The sequence below is a fragment of the Hibiscus syriacus genome, unplaced genomic scaffold (assembly GCF_006381635.1).
Source record: "Hibiscus syriacus cultivar Baekdansim isolate YM2019G1 unplaced genomic scaffold, ASM638163v2 tig00117022_pilon, whole genome shotgun sequence".
Classification (NCBI taxonomy): domain Eukaryota; kingdom Viridiplantae; phylum Streptophyta; class Magnoliopsida; order Malvales; family Malvaceae; genus Hibiscus; species Hibiscus syriacus.
The window spans coordinates 231,489-248,794 of NW_024063528.1; the positions used below are offsets into that span (position 1 = coordinate 231,489).

The window sequence follows — 17,306 nt, forward strand, 5'->3', positions numbered from 1 at the left end:
AATTATATCTTTATTTTATTTAATAAAAATGATATATATATATATATATATATCATATCGAGTCAAAATAAAATTTCAATTTAAAATAATTTTTTTGATAAAATTTAATTCAAAATTAATTGAGTAATATATTTTTAAATTTAAATCGAATGGTTGATAAGACTCGAATTAAATTTAGATAGAGAGCCAAAAAGGACAAGAAGATAAAAAGAAGCAAACTCAAGTCCTAAATTAATAAAAAGGAAAAAGAAAGGCAAATCTTTGGTTTTAAGACTTTTGATAAAGAGAAAAGGCAGCCAAAATGTTGAATCTCTCAATGGAAACCACATCAAGCTCTAAGCTTCCCCAACTTCTTCCCAATTCTCTTCCTTTTATTACTATCATCATCAGCAGCAGCAACTGATAATAGCTTCACCGGCAAAGCCCCTTTAATTCCTTCATGGCGCCGCACTTCTTTAGCTCTGCAAAGGAACAACAACAACAAGAATCAGATCCCGACCTGCACTGAAATGTCCTCGAAATTTCAGTGTTTGCAGAACCCAATGTGCCGTTGGTGTCGAAGTGAAGCTTTAGACGACATGTGCTTCAAGAAGGCCGAAGCTCGGCGCTTGCCCCAACAGGTTTTTCTCTGTAATTGATTGAACTCGTAGTTTATTTGTGAATGAATTTGAGTTGATGCCATCAATTTGAATCTGGGTTCTTGTTACTTTTTGTTTTTTTGTTTTGTTTTTTTACTGTTTGATTTACTGATCTATGTAGATTAGTTGAGAATTGAATTGAAATTTGATGGATTTAGCAATTTTGATGAGTTGCCTGAGATTCTGGTTGGGAGCTGATATTGTTCCTTTTATGTTCATCAATGGTGTTTATTCTATCTATGTTAGCTTAGGATCTGAAATGGTGAAACTGTTTGGCCCCCTTAGGGCATTCTGTAGATGTTTTCTTTTGCTGTTCTACTCGAACTCGAATCGGACTATCTGATTTCGGCATGTGTCGAAGTCGGACATAAGTATGTTCATTTTTTTCTATATATTTGGAAACCTCTTACAGATCGTAGGACGGAGTGAGGATTAAACCATAGAATTTTATAGACTAATAAATTTTTAATTCAAAATTTGAAAGGGTCAATGTTTAATTTGAAAAGTATTAAAATTACTTTGGGTTTAAATTATCATTAGTAAAAATATTAAATTCTCATATAATTTAAGTATTTTCTTTATATTTTTTTTTTTGAAAATCAATTTTCATTCTTGTAAAATTTTATAAATCCGTCATCTAATATAAAATCCTACATTTGTCTTTGAATAACTATGTCCCTAAAGAGTCAAATCCTTGTATAATCATATTCGTGTTCAATATTCGTTGAGTATGTGTTCAAAGAAAAATTAAGAATCAAAACAACATATATATCTTGAATCTGCTTCTATGTTAAGTGTGTTTATATTTCTTTTTATGTATTTGAAGGATCTTGAAATATTTTATTCTTATATTTATGTATGGAATATTTATCGAAAATGAATACTTGAAGAAAAACGAAGAATTTTAGCAGTATATATAGTATATTTGTCAATTACGTGTGCATATAAGAGCTCAAAGAATGAGAATAACAGTGCCATGGTGATCTGCATCTAGAGGAATGACCATGAGTTCAGTGGAGCAATTTAATTCAGAATAACAGTGCCAAGCTTCTCTATTATTCGGATTCGATCTTGACCGTTGGATCTCCGGATAATCCAATTATGTTCAATTGTTTCATTTTTCCTATGTATCTGGGAGGGCCTTGGAAGGTTATATCTTCGAATTTATGTATGAAATATGCCAGAAATAAAATACTTCGAAAGAAAAGAAAAGACAGAGATTCGTAATTACATAGACAACTCTCAATCATTTAACATTAAATATTCACATTCCAGGTATTTTTGGTGTTCGGATTCATAACCTTAAGGAAATACAATAATTTTTTTTACTACTGAAATCGTTTGGTTCGAGCTCTCATTTCGTATTTGAATATATGTCAGACACAAATAATTCAAAATTAACTTAATAAAAAAATATAATCAGAACTCAATTATTATTATAACGTGTCAAAAATTTGAACTTATAAAACATTGTGTATATTAATTACACTTTTAGATGGCATGACTTTTATTTATGAATATTTATCAAAATTCACATATCTTATAAATATTTTAAATGGTTTTTAATTCAAAACTAAAACGTTTTCAATTCCAATTTTAAGCTATTATTTGGTTTAATAGTAAACAAATTCATATAATTAATTGCATAAGAACTTTTTGTCATTATATAAACTATTCAATTCAATTAATTAAAAATATCTAAAATAAATATTATATAACTATTATACTAGTAAAAATCATATAAATGTCTTCAATTACAATTTTCATTATCATCTCACCATGATTAAGATATCGTTATCTAAATAATTAATCGTATTAATTTTAGGGTTAATACATACCATCACTTGTTTGAATTGTTCGGCCCAAAAACTTTGGTTTGGGTAAATGGGTCAATACTTAGTGGACCCCTTCAGACTTGTTTCGTCTCTAAACTTGATTTCAGGTACTTAGCTAATACATAAATTTGAAAATTAATACATATATTAATCAAAATTAACTTTATTACTAATATGTTACCAATGTACTAACATATATAACTAATCAACGAATATCACGTGTCTTTAAAAATGAATCCTGATCTTGGCTTTGAGTATCTAATTGACAACGTGATTTTTTTAGACGTACTTAAACCTGAATATTTACATAAATTGATTTGTTGGAGGTGACATGTCAATAATTTCAATTTCAATCATAGTTTAACATAAATTTTATTTTTGAAAAATATAATAATAAAGCTTGGCTTAATAGTTTTATTAATAAAGGATGCGATTAACATGTATCAATAATTTGGGATGAAATTGAAATGTTCAAAAGTTTACGGACTAATTTAAAATGAGGGCCATAGTTTGGGGATAAAATTAGAATGTCCAAAAGTTTGAAGATTAATTTAGAATAGGTCATTGTATGAGTATGAAATTGGAATGTTAAAAAATTTAATAATCAATTTAGAATGAGAATCATAATTTGACGAGGTATGATTCAATTAACACTTCTAATAAAATATTAGTACTATTAAATTAAGTATTTAATCCGAACTTTATCTAAATACAAGTCTAATCATCATACTAGACTGGTCTTTATTACTGTTAACAAGAAAAGAATTTATCATGTGAATATAAACAAATCTAGAAACTACTTTTCAACCTTAATCAACATTAGATAAGATTAAGATGAAAAAAAAAAAACATTTTTTCCGTTTGAACGATTAGTTGAGAATATCACATGCTTAACTTCATGTTTCCTAGGTGTTTGATAGAATGCCGCCTTGAAAAATCTAGTTCATATCAGAGCAGTCTTCATATTATAACAAAGTTACATGATTCCTGTGCCTACCATCATCAGTTTGAAGATTAGTAAAACTCGTACTCGATTCGGATTATCCGTACAAACTCAAAGTTCTGTTCGATATTTTCTCTCTTACCCTTCTTTTTTATATATCTTAGGCTTTCCCTTAAATTGGAATGCTTTTGTCAGTTTCATGTTCACAATTCTTCCTAGTTTGTTGAAGAGCATAAAGCAATCTCTCTCTGTCTTCTGTAAACTTGCTTTACTCTCGTTTTCGATCCGAATATCCAATAAAAGTTGGCGATCATGGCTGAAATCGCTGAGTCTCGGAGTAATGGAAATCATGTTGTCTTGAATGTTAATGGTGAAGCCAATAATCATAGTCCTCCTTCATCATCCCCCAAAACCAAAGAGTCTCAAAACTGTTTCTCTGTACCATTATGCAAAAGGTCACTATATATGTGTATTAATGTCACGAACCGGCTCAAGTTGTCCGCTTTGTGCACTCACAGGTCTCTTTAGGTTCTGTCACCTTCAGGTGTGCACCTATGGGACTTGTGAGTACACAAAGAAGATAATTTCGGTTCGTCTCGTGACGCGACTGGTCAATTTTGTTATGTTTTATTGAGATTGAATGGTTTGATTTTGTTTTATAATTTACAGCTGTTAGCTGAGGTGTTGGGCACATATTTTCTGATATTTACCGGTTGTGCAGCAGTGGTGGTGAGTGCCAACAATGACAATGCGGTTTCACATCCGGGGATCGCCACGGTGTGGGGATTAGCCGTGATCGTCTTGTTTTACTCGTTGGCTCACGTTTCCGGTGCCCATTTTAACCCTGCAATCACCATTGCTCTTGCAACCTGCGAAAGATTTCCTCTCGAAAAGGCAAGCGTTTAACCCGAAATTCGATCAAATTTTAAGAAGCTGTGAGGATTTGAAAAAATAGTTTGCAATGGTTAATCTGCTTTGCTTTGTTTATGTAGGTGCTCGTTTATGTATTGGCTCAAGTTGTTGGATCAACACTGGCGGCTGAGACCCTGCGGTTACTTTTTAGCGGACCGCATGATGTCTTTGCTGGAACATCTCCGCAAGGGTCGGATTTGCAGGCATTCGTGATTGAGTTCATCATCACTTTCTACCTTATGTTCATTATATCCGGTGCTGCCACGGATAACAGGGCTGTAAGTTCTGCCTTTTCACCTCATCTTCTTTCCCTCCAAAACAAGTCATAGGAAAATAGATACAAATGTTGAGATTCGAAACCAAACCGACTAAATGACTCGTTTTTAGTCGCATGAACCGACCGGATTACTCCCGATTTCACCATATCAGTTCTTTCATTGTAAGCCTAAGCCAACGGTTCTCATTGGCATTTGATAGCAACCGGGATTGTATTTTGATTTATCTTAGGATAAAATTACTATAAAATTCCCTATACTATAGATCGGATTGTATTTTGATCCCTCTAATTTGCAGATTGGAAAACTTGCAGGACTTGCCATTGGCTCTACCGTGCTGCTGAATGTGTTGTTTGCTGTGTACGAGCTTTTCCCCCCAACCTACTTTAGTATTCTATATATTCGAGATTATCGAATCCGAGTGTGTATATATATATATACACTGTATATTTAATGTATATATGTGTTATATTACCTACCTTCACATGCGAGATGAACAATTTACAAAAATCTACTATAAAAGTAGAGAACACAAATAGTACAAATATATGGTATCAAATGTATCTAAAATTCGGTATAAATACCAAAATCTAGTATATTCCAAAACATTATTCCAATTTCCAACATCCCAACAAAAACTATCTTTGTAGCATAAATACCAAAAATATTACATAAATCTCAAACATAATTATATCTCTCCAAAAATAATTCTCTCTCATATTATCCTAAAGGTTAAGAAATAATTTATATTTATAGAGCAAAATACTTGATCATCAAAAATTCTTTTTTCATAAGAATTATTGCCTAAAATAAATATTTTTTTATTAAATAAAGTCAATCACCAAAAAATCTTCGATTACTAGAGTTACAATAAAATTTAATTGAATTACCAATTATAATTTGGGTCAAAATATAACATAAAATTTTATTTTATTCATGTATTTTTAATTTTCTTTCAATTTGATCTTAAAATGTAGGGGGAAATGAATCAAAGCCACCTGCTACTGCTACTGCTACTGTTGACCATTCGTCAAAATCAGTTTCAATTGCTTATGACTTGTACATGTACTATAAAAACATCTATTTCACTAATCAATTCAATATCGTCTCTAAATTCCTATTTTTCCAACATTTAATTCTCTGTAATTGAGTCCGCTAACAATTTGGTTAATAATTAGTAGCTCAATTGAAACTAATTTCATAAGTTAATAACCTACTTGACAAATTGGCATGATCAAAATATAATCGACTTAGTAATTAACCTTCCATGATTTACCCTACAAACAAAAGTTGTGTTGTCAATTTATTTATGGATTTTACTATTTCCTTTATTATTTTTCTTACGTAACACATTACTTGCACGAAATCAGTTGTTGACGCCATGTCAGCTATTCTGACATCACTTCACACGTGTCAACAAACAGTTGGCTTATAGTATTCAAAAACGTATACTTAGGGGAGGATAAGTATAGTGGACCACGCCACTCTCGCGTGGGGCCACCGCTCGCCGCGGTGGCTTATGCGGCGCATGAGCCGTGGGATACGCTGAGCTGCGGACGTCTAAACTTTACACTTATTACGTCTTTCCACCCCGATCATTGGTAGAAAAAGAGTGTACGTGAGATATCTAGTCCTTGTATTTATTTGAGTATTTTATTTTTATTCTAATAATTTATAATTTTTATTGAATTTTTAATTCTATTTTGTATTAGAAAATGTTTCAAACTCGAATTTAGACTCGAGTTTAAAGTCAAGTAGGACATTTATTTCTTAGTTATACAAAAAAATCAAATTCCTTAAATAAAATATAAATTAATCAAATTGAATTACTTAAATAAGATAAAAAGGCATTTGAGACCCTTATCTTTTTGAAGAAATCAATGCAATCATTGAATTATTTTTCACTCAACGTGGTTCTCTAACTCAAAGAACAAACCTAATGTGATCATTTTTTCCATCATTAACCATTACAATACTAACGTGGAGATCCATTGTGACTCATGGCATAATGAACGATGCGATATATTATTTTTTTATCTTGTTCAAGGGTCAATTTATTTTTTTTTCAAAAAGTTCAGGGGTTTACTTAATTTAAAAAAAAAATAAAATCATTTTAAATTTTAACTTTTAAATATAAAATTATTTGAATATTAAAAAATAAAAATAAATATATTAAAAAAAATTAAACATATATATAATAAAAATATTAAAAATATTAACCAACTAATATATATCATAAATTATAAAATCACAAAATATAAATTAAACATAAAATATATACATCTAACATATGGTCAAATTATCAACATTTATGCAAAGCACTTTAAGTGGAGTAATTGAGACTTACAAATTTTCTACTCTAACTGGATTATTCGAATTATGATTAAATGTGTGTATCAATACAAAAAATTATTACTTTTTAATTATAGGTCCCCAAACTTTTAGAATACTTATATTTTGGTCACCCAATTTTTTAAAATTTATAATATAATCATTAAACTTTTAATTCGTTTTCGTTTTGTTCTATGCCATTACTTCCTTTAATTTTTTGTTGACGTGACATTTAATCCGTTAATTTTCTTACGTGGCAGCAACTTCTTCTTCTGTTTCCTCTTCTTCTTTCTTCCTTCCTTCTTCCTTCTTTTTCTTCTCACACTCTCTCTCAATAAATCTCAGATATTTGTCATTTTTAAGGACCGAAATACTAAGGAAGAAGAAGAAGAAGCGTAGATCGGCGACGAGAAAGTCGGGGGAAATTGCGTTGGCGTTCGACAAGAAGTGATCAAGCTTATAACGAAACAGTTTGTTCCCATATCAGGCACATTCATATTCAATGCAATTGATCACAAGTCTCAGTTGTTGACTCTGTAGTAGAACTTCAAGCAAAGCAATTTTTGGAAGTAAATGGTGTGTTTTCTTCTCATCTGATGCAATGTCGATTTCAAATGAAGAAACGTTCAGACTTCTGGATTTGTTGGCAGATTCAGTCGAGATATGGGATGGCTATTTATTTGCAGGTATAGCTTTGCCGCTCCATATGTAAAACATTTCTGGGATTGAAGCAGTATTTTTGTATCTTAACAAGAGCTACTTTTTATTTAGCTTATTGAACAAAGGTGTAGCAATGCCTCATGTTTTGGCATTCCACTTCTCTAATTTACCCATTCATTATACTAAAAAAACAAGAGCAAAAAACGAGGCTTAGAGGTCTTGAAGCTCAAAAAGTCAACATTTCCGCTGGTAAAGCGGTCGCTAGGATCTTCCGAACATCTCTAGGACCCAAAGGCATGGATAAAATGTCAAGCATCGATCGGAGGAGGAAGATTAAGGTCGACGAGAGGGGCTGGTATCCTTGCCTTACAAGGACTGGCCTATGAGGAATCCGGTTCACTTCGAGCAATGCCGACGAAACCCAAACCCAACTGAACTCCGACAGGCTCGAATCGAACGGGATAAACTCGAGCAACACCTTCAGCTCCTCCAGCCAAGGCTTCAAAAAAAGAGAATCGACCGCGACTGAGCCATACCGTCAATCCTACCATTGACAACTCGACCAGTCAGAGCCAGCTGCTGCTGGCACGCGAAAGGGAATCTCGTTATGGCCCCGGTCACACTGTTGACTCCACGCTCTACCGTTGGGCTGGACGATTCATTGAGAGAGTGTGTGAGAAGAAGAAGAATGAAGAATGAAGAAAGAATGAATGAAAAAGGAAGAAGAAGCTACTACAATCTCACAACATTAACGGGTTAAGTGTCACGTATAAAAAATTAACGGAGGTAACGACAGGATCAAAAAGAGAAAAAAAAAAGTTTGATGACTGTATTGTAAGTTTCAAAAGTTTGGTGATCAAAATGGAAACACCCTAAAAGTTAAAGGACTATTTATATATTTTACCCTTAATTACATTTAAATACAAAACTTAAAAGCCTCGGCTAATCTATTAAGCATTATGCATATAAGTATTGATGATATAATTATATATGCAGGGAGCGGATGCATTTCGTTCTCTAGGATATAAATACATACTCATTATTTTAAATAAATTTTTAAATATAGTTCAATATATTAAGAAAATGATGAAAAACAAGAAAATTAACATACACATTTTGTTAAAAAGTAATATTAAATTTTTTTAACCCAATTTATAAATTTTTGGATATGTCATTAGTTACATGTATATACTATGTATAATATATCTTTTCAAAAAATATTTTAAGTACTTTAATAATTTAAAAGTTATTTATGATATATATTTCATTTCTTTTAATTTTTAATAGTATTTTTAACTTATATATTTAATAATTTTTTTATTTTTAATATTCTTATTTTTTATTTTTTTGGATATTGTATATTTAAAATTTATAATGATTTTTATTTTTTTAAAAACTAAATAAGCCCTAATTCTTTAGAAAAATCAATTTGGTCATCGAACAAAAAAAAAATCAACTTTGTCATTAGTCACCGTGGACCGCCACATTGGAACTGTGAATCTCTACGTCAATACCGTAATGGTCAACGATATAAAACGTTGTTCAAAGAGTCACATTAAACTTATTTTCTAGGTTGGAAGGTTAAATTGGATGAAAAAATAATTGAAGGATCACGTTAATTTTTTTAAAAAAGACAAGAGTCTCTGATGCTTTTCTACCTTTAAATAATAATGATTTGAAATCAAATTCGATTAAAATGAAACGAAATACAACTCAATTCATTCGACAATCCGACCTTGACCCAAAAAATCCAATAAAAAAGCCTGAATAACTCAAATTTAAAATAATATAAATTAATTCGAGATTAATCAAATTTAAAATTAACTCAATCGGTGTAATTAACGAGCTCAATGCAATTGGATGTACTCGATGATCTATTTTAGATATAGTAAGAACTAGATCGATAGTTAAACTAATCATTGATTCTCCATTTGATTTGAGTGTAGTAAAATCCCAAAATCAATTAAACTTAGGGTCAGTTTGTTTAATTAAAAATATTTTTTAAAAAATATTTTCCATAAAATGAATTATATCTTCTGAAAAATATTTTTTGATAAATGTTTTATGGTCTTTGGAAGATGTTGTGTAAATCATTTTTCCTTAGTTGATAATTTTTTTAGAAACTATTTACTGCAAATATAAAATATAATAAATAATATTATTTATTATAAAAACTTAATATTATTATTTTAAAAATATTAGAATAATTTTTTATACTATTTATGCCAATATTATTATTAAAATATTATTTCAATAATTTCATAAATAAAAGTATTAACTTTAGTATATTCTATTAAAATAAAAATATGATAAATTATATTGAATATCTATAAAAAATAAAAATATTGTCTTTTAAAATTATTAATAAATATATTTGAAGGAATTTTTATAATATTATTAGACTATTATATTAATATTAAATACATAAATAAAAGTATTCACTATTAATAATTCAATAATATTATTTTTAAGAAATTAATAAATAATATAACTTTTATTAATAATTTATTATATATTATTCAAATAAGAATATAATAGAATGATATATTATTATAATATAGTTGAGTACATTATTGCAATAATATTATTATTATATTATTAAAAATTTAATAAATATATTTTAAATAGGTTAGTAATTAATATTTTTATTAAAATGATACTAAAATATCATATTAATATTAAATTTATAAAATAATATTATTTTGAGTATTTATGTTTTGAAGTGAAAAGTTTAAAAAATAACTTACGAAAAATTAAACTGTAAGTCACTTTTTAAAAAATACAAAGGAAATTCTATTGAACAGAAAAATGTTTTACATTGACCAATCTATTTTTCTCCAACCAAACACTAAAAAATAAAAAAAAACGTTTTCCGGAAAATATTTTACGCGAAACTTACTTATAAAATTATCAAAATATCTTTCATATTTTTAGATAGAGTTAATTGTAACACAAATCCTCCAACTATCAATCTTGTTTTAAATTAGTTCTTATACTTTCGAAATTTCTAATTTCATCTCAAACTTGGACTATTATGCTAAATTGATCCTCAAAATTTTGAACATTCCAAATTCATCCCCAATATATTAATCCCAAACCTCTTGAATGTTCCAATTTGATTCCCAAATATTTTGAATGATTTTTAAGGAGGTTACTAGAATGTTCAAAAATATGGAATTAATTTGTGTGGGTCATAGTTCAGGGATGAAATTGGAATGTTTGAAAGTTTGGGAATGAATTTGGAAAATTCAAAATCGTGGGATTCATTTAGAATGATAGCCATAACTTGGGGATGAAAGTAGAATGCTTAAACATTTAAGGACCAATGTAAAATGATGATCATAGTTTGAGTGTGTGTGATGAAATTAACTCTAAAAAACTGATCATGTTATTATAAAAGGAAAGCTTGGACTGTACTCAAAACCTTGTGATTGTGGGTGACGCCAATCTCGTTCTTCTCAATCACCAAACAAATTAACACTGCCATTTCAGATTCTCTCATAAATTCTTCCCTTCAGTTCATTCCCTTTTGAATCCATTTCCTCTCTTCGTTTTCACAAATTAGTCCACAAACAATACCTGAATCCAATTTGAATCTTCGATTTCCCAATTCTAATGGCAGAGGAAGAGTTTCAGGAATCAGAGATTATATTCTCCAACGGCACACACGACGGCGGCGTAACCGTTCAATCCGAAGTATTATTCGATCACCGCCGGCCTATGTTATCCAGGAATTGCCATTCGGTTCCCGTTAATATCCCGCTTCACAGGAGTAATAACAGTATTGTTTTCGATTGCGATGATGGATTTGATGAAGATCGTGACGATGACCGCGAAATTGTTCCGCCGCATGTGATATCAGGGAGGAGAATCGCAGCGAAAATGGCGTTTTCTGTTTGTATAGGCAATGGAAGGACGCTTAAAGGGAGGGATTTGAGTGAAGTGCGGAATTCGATTCTCAAGTTGACTGGATTTTTGGAAGCATAAAACTGGTGAAATCATTTTTCTTTTTCCTTTTTTATGAATTCTTTGGTTTCATCGTTCCAGAATTTCAGAAATGATATGGGAGATATGTTCATATAATTATTTTATTTCAACGATTATTACCATATTATCCATTTGCTTGTAAGTTTTTTTTTTCCTTGGCCAATTTCTAATTTTAATGTAATGATTTCTTGGCTTTAAGGTTTCGACTTCAAGTTAACATTCTGCATAATTCCATCGTCGTTCCAGTCCTGTTTGGCTACCAGGAAATTTCCCTTTTTTTCCAAGCACATATGAAAACGTTTTCACTTATATATTTATAAATATATTTAATTTATTTAAAAAAATATAATTTATAAATATACAAGTTTTAAAGAAAATATAATGATAACTATTCACGTAGCTATTAAGTTCAAAATTTCTAATTTTTCTCCTAATTTTTTCTTTTATAAGTGATCTGAGTAAGTACAATGTAATATATATTCTAAGAAAACTCTGATCCATTCTGATGCTCTAACCATTCTTTTATCAATGTAGAACGCTTATTATCTTAGCATTTCTGATGCTCAAGCCTGTGACATCAAATAATAGTAATAATTCTTTTACCATCGAAATCATTTAGTTCGTACATGAGATCATTTGATGGATATTGACTACATGCAATACTTCTATGAAAGAATTCAACTTTAAGTATCAAAATCGATATTATTAAAATTAAGTGTATATTTAAAATTTTCGTATTTTATCAGCAGTGCACTCATACGGTCATACCCTATAAATGTAACTGTTTAAATCTAAAATTTTAAAAAAATATTCTCTATCATCACTGATACTATTCAAATATGTTTAACTTGATTATAGTTATAACATTTAGCAAATATTAGTGAGCCTACACTAAAATTATTAAATTATTGTTCACAAATATTTAATGAATATAATATTATATAGATAATTATATACTAAATAATAATAATTAGTTAACTTTAATAATGTTTACAAACTGTTGGAATCGAACCGGATTTTCGGTTTAGTTTAGTGAATTTTTTTGAAGATTAACAACGAAGCCACGTGCTGTGCATAGGATTTTAGGAATTGGTCAGTGATTATAGTCTGGAAGAAAAAAAACTAAGATCAAATATATTGTGAGATCATCCGATCAATAACGAGGATAATATCATAAACATAGTTTTTTTTTATAAAAAAATAGGACTATAATATATTTATGATAAAGTAACGTAAATAACTATCGTAAACAGAATATAACAATGAGCGATTAGTGATAGTATGTTAAGCAAGAACTTTAACGATTGAGGCAACAACATACAAAATCAAAGCATTCTGACATTATCAAACACCAAACATAAAAAAAAAAAAGAACTTGAAGAATATCCAAAACAGATGAATGAAAAATCAACCCCTTTAATTACAGTCTCATTTGACACAAATATCTAACAACTAACAAAAACACGTATAAACAAACGGAGAAGTCACACATCTGAAAAGCAAACAACCAAGAAATTTAGTAGAACCTTACACCAAGAAGAAGAGATCAATAGAAAAAAACCTACATAGAGTCCAAAAACACCAATAAACCATGATACCCTTTAATAAACAAAAAACCAAGAGAACACATTATTATAAATATTATAAAATATATAACTAGAAATTAATTGAATGAAAAATAATAAAAAGAAGGAAAGAAATGGCAGGGAAGTGGCCGGAAAAGCCACTACCACCGGCCTTCAGCAAAAGGAAATGTGATAACTGCAGTGTATGGAAATAAACTACAATAGAGCGATAGAATGGAAATGAGATAACCATAGGTTTTAAATATTCTGTATGATACAATACCTAAATTCACAATTCACTCAATTTCTTAAATTATAAATAATTGATTTTTTATTACTCGTATTATTGTAATAAAACGCAACATTATTGTTTAGTTAGCCTCAAACCACATCCTTTTTCTCATTTTGACATCTAATGCTTTTTTATTTATTAATTCTAAGAGTATAACCAAGTTAGAAAAATAATGTTAATTAATAAAAAAAGTAACACATGATAAATGATGTTATATATGACATGAACGGGCATATATATTGCACATTTTTGTTAGTTGGCATTGAGATGTTTTTAAATTCAATTATTAGTTAGTTTACATATTTAAATTAATTAATTTTTTATTGGTCTAAATGAATACAAAGTAATATTTGTTTTTAAAACTTTCAATCATTTGATATTAAACGTTTATACATGCATACATGATACTTGATTACGAGATTTCAAGGGATAACAATAATTCCTTAACCATTAAGGTCGATTGATTCATACTTACATCCTTAAATTTTTAATATAAAATTTTAAATTTACATCCCATAATATAAAGTCATACGTTAGTTTCTACGTATAAAATTTTATTTCTAGTAATTATTTTTAAGGAAAAAAAATTCATTGGCATCACACAAAATTAAAGAAGAAAGAAAACAAATGAAATATCCAGCGATTAATACGGATACCTAAATTAGGATGAAAATAACACACATAGAAATGAAGAGAAACGTGTTGCAAAGGATCCCTTGTTGTTTGGGCTACTAGATGGATTGGAGTACATTCTGGAGGAAGCTTTTATAACCTACTTTTTTCTCTCTCTAGTTTTAAGATTTGTCTTGATTAATCTAGACTGATTCAAGTTGGCATATATAGTTTTGGTGGGTGAGTCTCCCAACGGGAATTTTCTGTATACAGAAAGACTCGAACATGAAACATTGTTTAAACGATATCAAGCTGTTTACCAATTGAATCAATCCCATTGATTATAACATACTTTTACGTGAAAGTTTTTGCAGTTTGCTCATTTGATTAAAACAATAGTACCAATGTGAAATTGGTTTATGGAGTAGGAAGCATAAACAAGTTACTTAATCGAGCTTGAGATTAAATATCAATTAATTAATAAATGTTAAGTTGAGTAATAATAATTTAATATATTTTCAGTAAAATTTTATATTCAAGTCTTATAATACGTTAATATTTATAAGGGTAAACTACATGGGGACCACTCAACTGTTATCTCATTTCATTTTGACCATCGATGTTTCAGTTTCTTTAATTAGATCACCCAACTATTTAAATATTTCAATCAAGCCACATATCTTAAAATTTAACAGAGAATGTGATGTGACAGTTGCATATTTTGATATAGTTACATATTTTATTATCTTTACTTATATATTTAACATTAATTTTAAGATATTAAAATATAAGTAATATAAATCAAATGTGTAATTATATCAATATATTTAACTGTCACGTCTACTTCTCCGTTAAATTTTAACGACAATAAATCTAGAGAGAAAGAGAATAGTATGGGGATCGAAGAAAACCTGAAATCGTTTAGCATCAGCGAGGAGGAAAACAAGAACCCTAACCCTATTTTGAAAGACGAAGAAGATGAGGAGCTTGAGGAAGGGGAGGTCGCTGGGGAAGAAGATGATACGACGTCGTCTTATTTGAAGGGAGGTGTCGTCGAACAATCTCACCCGCTTGAGCATTCTTGGACCTTCTGGTTCGATAACCCTCAAGCTAAATCGAAGCATGCTACTTTGGGGTAGTTCTATGCGCCCTATCTACACTTTCTCCACCATCGAACAATTCTGGTTTTTGATATGTAACATGTGGATTCTATCCCTTATCTTGAGTTTTTAGATTCTGGATTTTTGATGATATGTTAGCTTTTGGATTATTGTTCTGAAAATGAGTTCATTTATTTTCCTCCTTTGATTACTGTTTGGGTTAGAGACATAGAATTGACCTCGAATCATAGTTCTAAATTGTGGTTGCGTTGTTGCAGTTGCGTTGTGGTCTTGCACACTTTATGGAACGTAAGACGGTTGTTGCTTACGAGATTTGTTTCTAATAGCTCACAATGTTTTTAAATTGTGATGACCTTAAAAATCGTTATGATGCTTTCATTATGTTGCATTGCAGCCGTAATTTAGTACTATACTCCAATGATACTTCAAATACATGGGAAATCTTAGAGAAGTATAACCATAACCTTGTTGATTACATTCTCGCATCTGACACACACGACTAAGTTAAAGTAAAACAGTTGGCGCTTATAATCTTGTGATTATACATGAGTGTAAATGGGATTTGCTTTAACTGTTATAGTGGAAGAATGTGTACAATATGGATCTTGGAGCAGCCTACTACAGATTGATGTTTTGTAGATTTTTGTTTCATATGAATTGGATGTTATCAAAATGTTCTTTAATTTTGCTATGATCAATGTCGCAGAAAGCGCTTTTATTGGCTCTACGATGATTTAATCTTTTTTATTAAATTTTTTTATTGGTGCTTGATGCCTTCGGTGAATAAGTTATGTGATCATAGAAAAATAAAATATTCCGACCGTCTCTATATCACTGCCATTGATTACTAATTTCATGCGTCCCTTCTTGTATTTATTTCTCTTTGTTAGTTAACGACACTTTCCTGATTATAGTCTTTACAACAACATACATCACCCGAGCAAGTTGGCTGCGGGAGCGGACTTTCATTGTTTCAAACATAAAATCGAGCCAAAGTGGGAAGACCCCGTCTGTGCCAATGGAGGCAAGTGGACTGTAACCTTCCAGAAGGGGAAGTCAGATACATCTTGGTTGTACACGGTATTATTTCAGATGACATAATGCATTTGCTTGTTTACGAAAATTCGATGCTTAAGTGAAAAACGTGGCCTTATCTCATTTATTTTTGCTATTCTAGTTCGCTGGCATTGATAGGTGAACATTTCGAGTATGGTGATGAGATCTGCGGAGAAGTTGTCAGTGTGAGAGGCAAGCAGGATAAGATAGCACTGTGGACCAGGACTGCTGCCAATGAAACAGCACAGGTGAATGGAGTTGCTTTGTTACGGAAAATGACTCGTGCAATTCCATAACTGTTCTCACTTCGTTTTCTTATTTTCTTGCTTGAAAGGTATCGCATGACCTCGAACCGTATCGACATGGATTGTTTTGTTATTTTTCACATTACTCTGAAAGCTTTACCATCAAATTTGCACCTCTATAATTTAATTATGTTAATTTAAAGAGGTATAGATTAATTTGATAAATTAATAATTTATTAATCTAAAGAGATTTTTTCCGATTCAACGAATGTTTATTATTCTTCATGAATAAAACACATATATTGTATTGACTAATTCAAATATGTTCATGTATAATGTGACTAATCAAATATAGTACACATACCCCTAAAAAACAAAGTTTATTGAAGTTAGTACTAATTAAAACTTGATGCAAGTTCATGTATGGTAAGGAAATCAACCATCATATAAATAACATTAAACATTCTTAATTACTCAATCCAAATTAAAATCAACCAACCATGTCTTCACATAAAAGATGTGCAAAAATCAACAATAGAATCATATTTTACTAAGTTGTCCTAGTTATATTTGTAAATTTATAGAATTATTAGTTTATAATATTGAATGGATTATAAGTTTATATAAGGGTAAGCCCGAAAATTATTATTTTACTACCTTAGCCCAAGTCAGGACGGAGAAAAATTACTATTTTAGAGAGATTATTTATTTATCGAGTATTAATTTATAAAGGTTCTACCGTAGTTCGAATCTTAAATTTTTGTTATATAAATATTATCAAATTTATTGAATTAAATTAAAATCATTATTAAATTTCTCTAATTAAATAATTAT

The 17,306-nt window shown here is 29.9% G+C and overlaps 2 protein-coding genes and 1 pseudogene across 2 annotated transcripts; all 3 read left to right on the forward strand.

Moving 5' to 3' along the window:
- The first annotated feature begins 3,816 nt into the window (after positions 1–3,816).
- On the forward strand, positions 3,817–4,330 carry LOC120195965 (aquaporin NIP1-2-like). The gene is made up of 2 exons (XM_039197896.1): positions 3,817–3,871; positions 4,086–4,330. The coding sequence occupies exons 1-2, from the start codon at positions 3,863–3,865 to the stop codon at positions 4,320–4,322; spliced, it is 246 nt and encodes an 81-aa protein (XP_039053827.1). The 5' UTR covers positions 3,817–3,862; the 3' UTR covers positions 4,323–4,330.
- Positions 4,331–11,040: 6,710 nt separating this feature from the next.
- Positions 11,041–11,701, forward strand: LOC120195970. The gene is made up of 2 exons (XM_039197900.1): positions 11,041–11,175; positions 11,208–11,701. Exon 2 carries the CDS (start codon positions 11,210–11,212, stop codon positions 11,579–11,581), a length of 372 nt encoding a protein of 123 aa, XP_039053831.1. The 5' UTR covers positions 11,041–11,175; positions 11,208–11,209; the 3' UTR covers positions 11,582–11,701.
- Positions 11,702–14,943: 3,242 nt separating this feature from the next.
- Positions 14,944–16,523, forward strand: LOC120195998 (annotated as a pseudogene).
- The last annotated feature ends 783 nt before the right edge of the window (positions 16,524–17,306 follow it).

What these genes read in the sequence shown, in the direction of transcription:
- LOC120195970 (XM_039197900.1), top strand. Translation starts at nt 11,210, where the DNA reads ATGGCAGAGGAAGAGTTTCAGGAATCAGAGATTATATTCTCCAACGGC.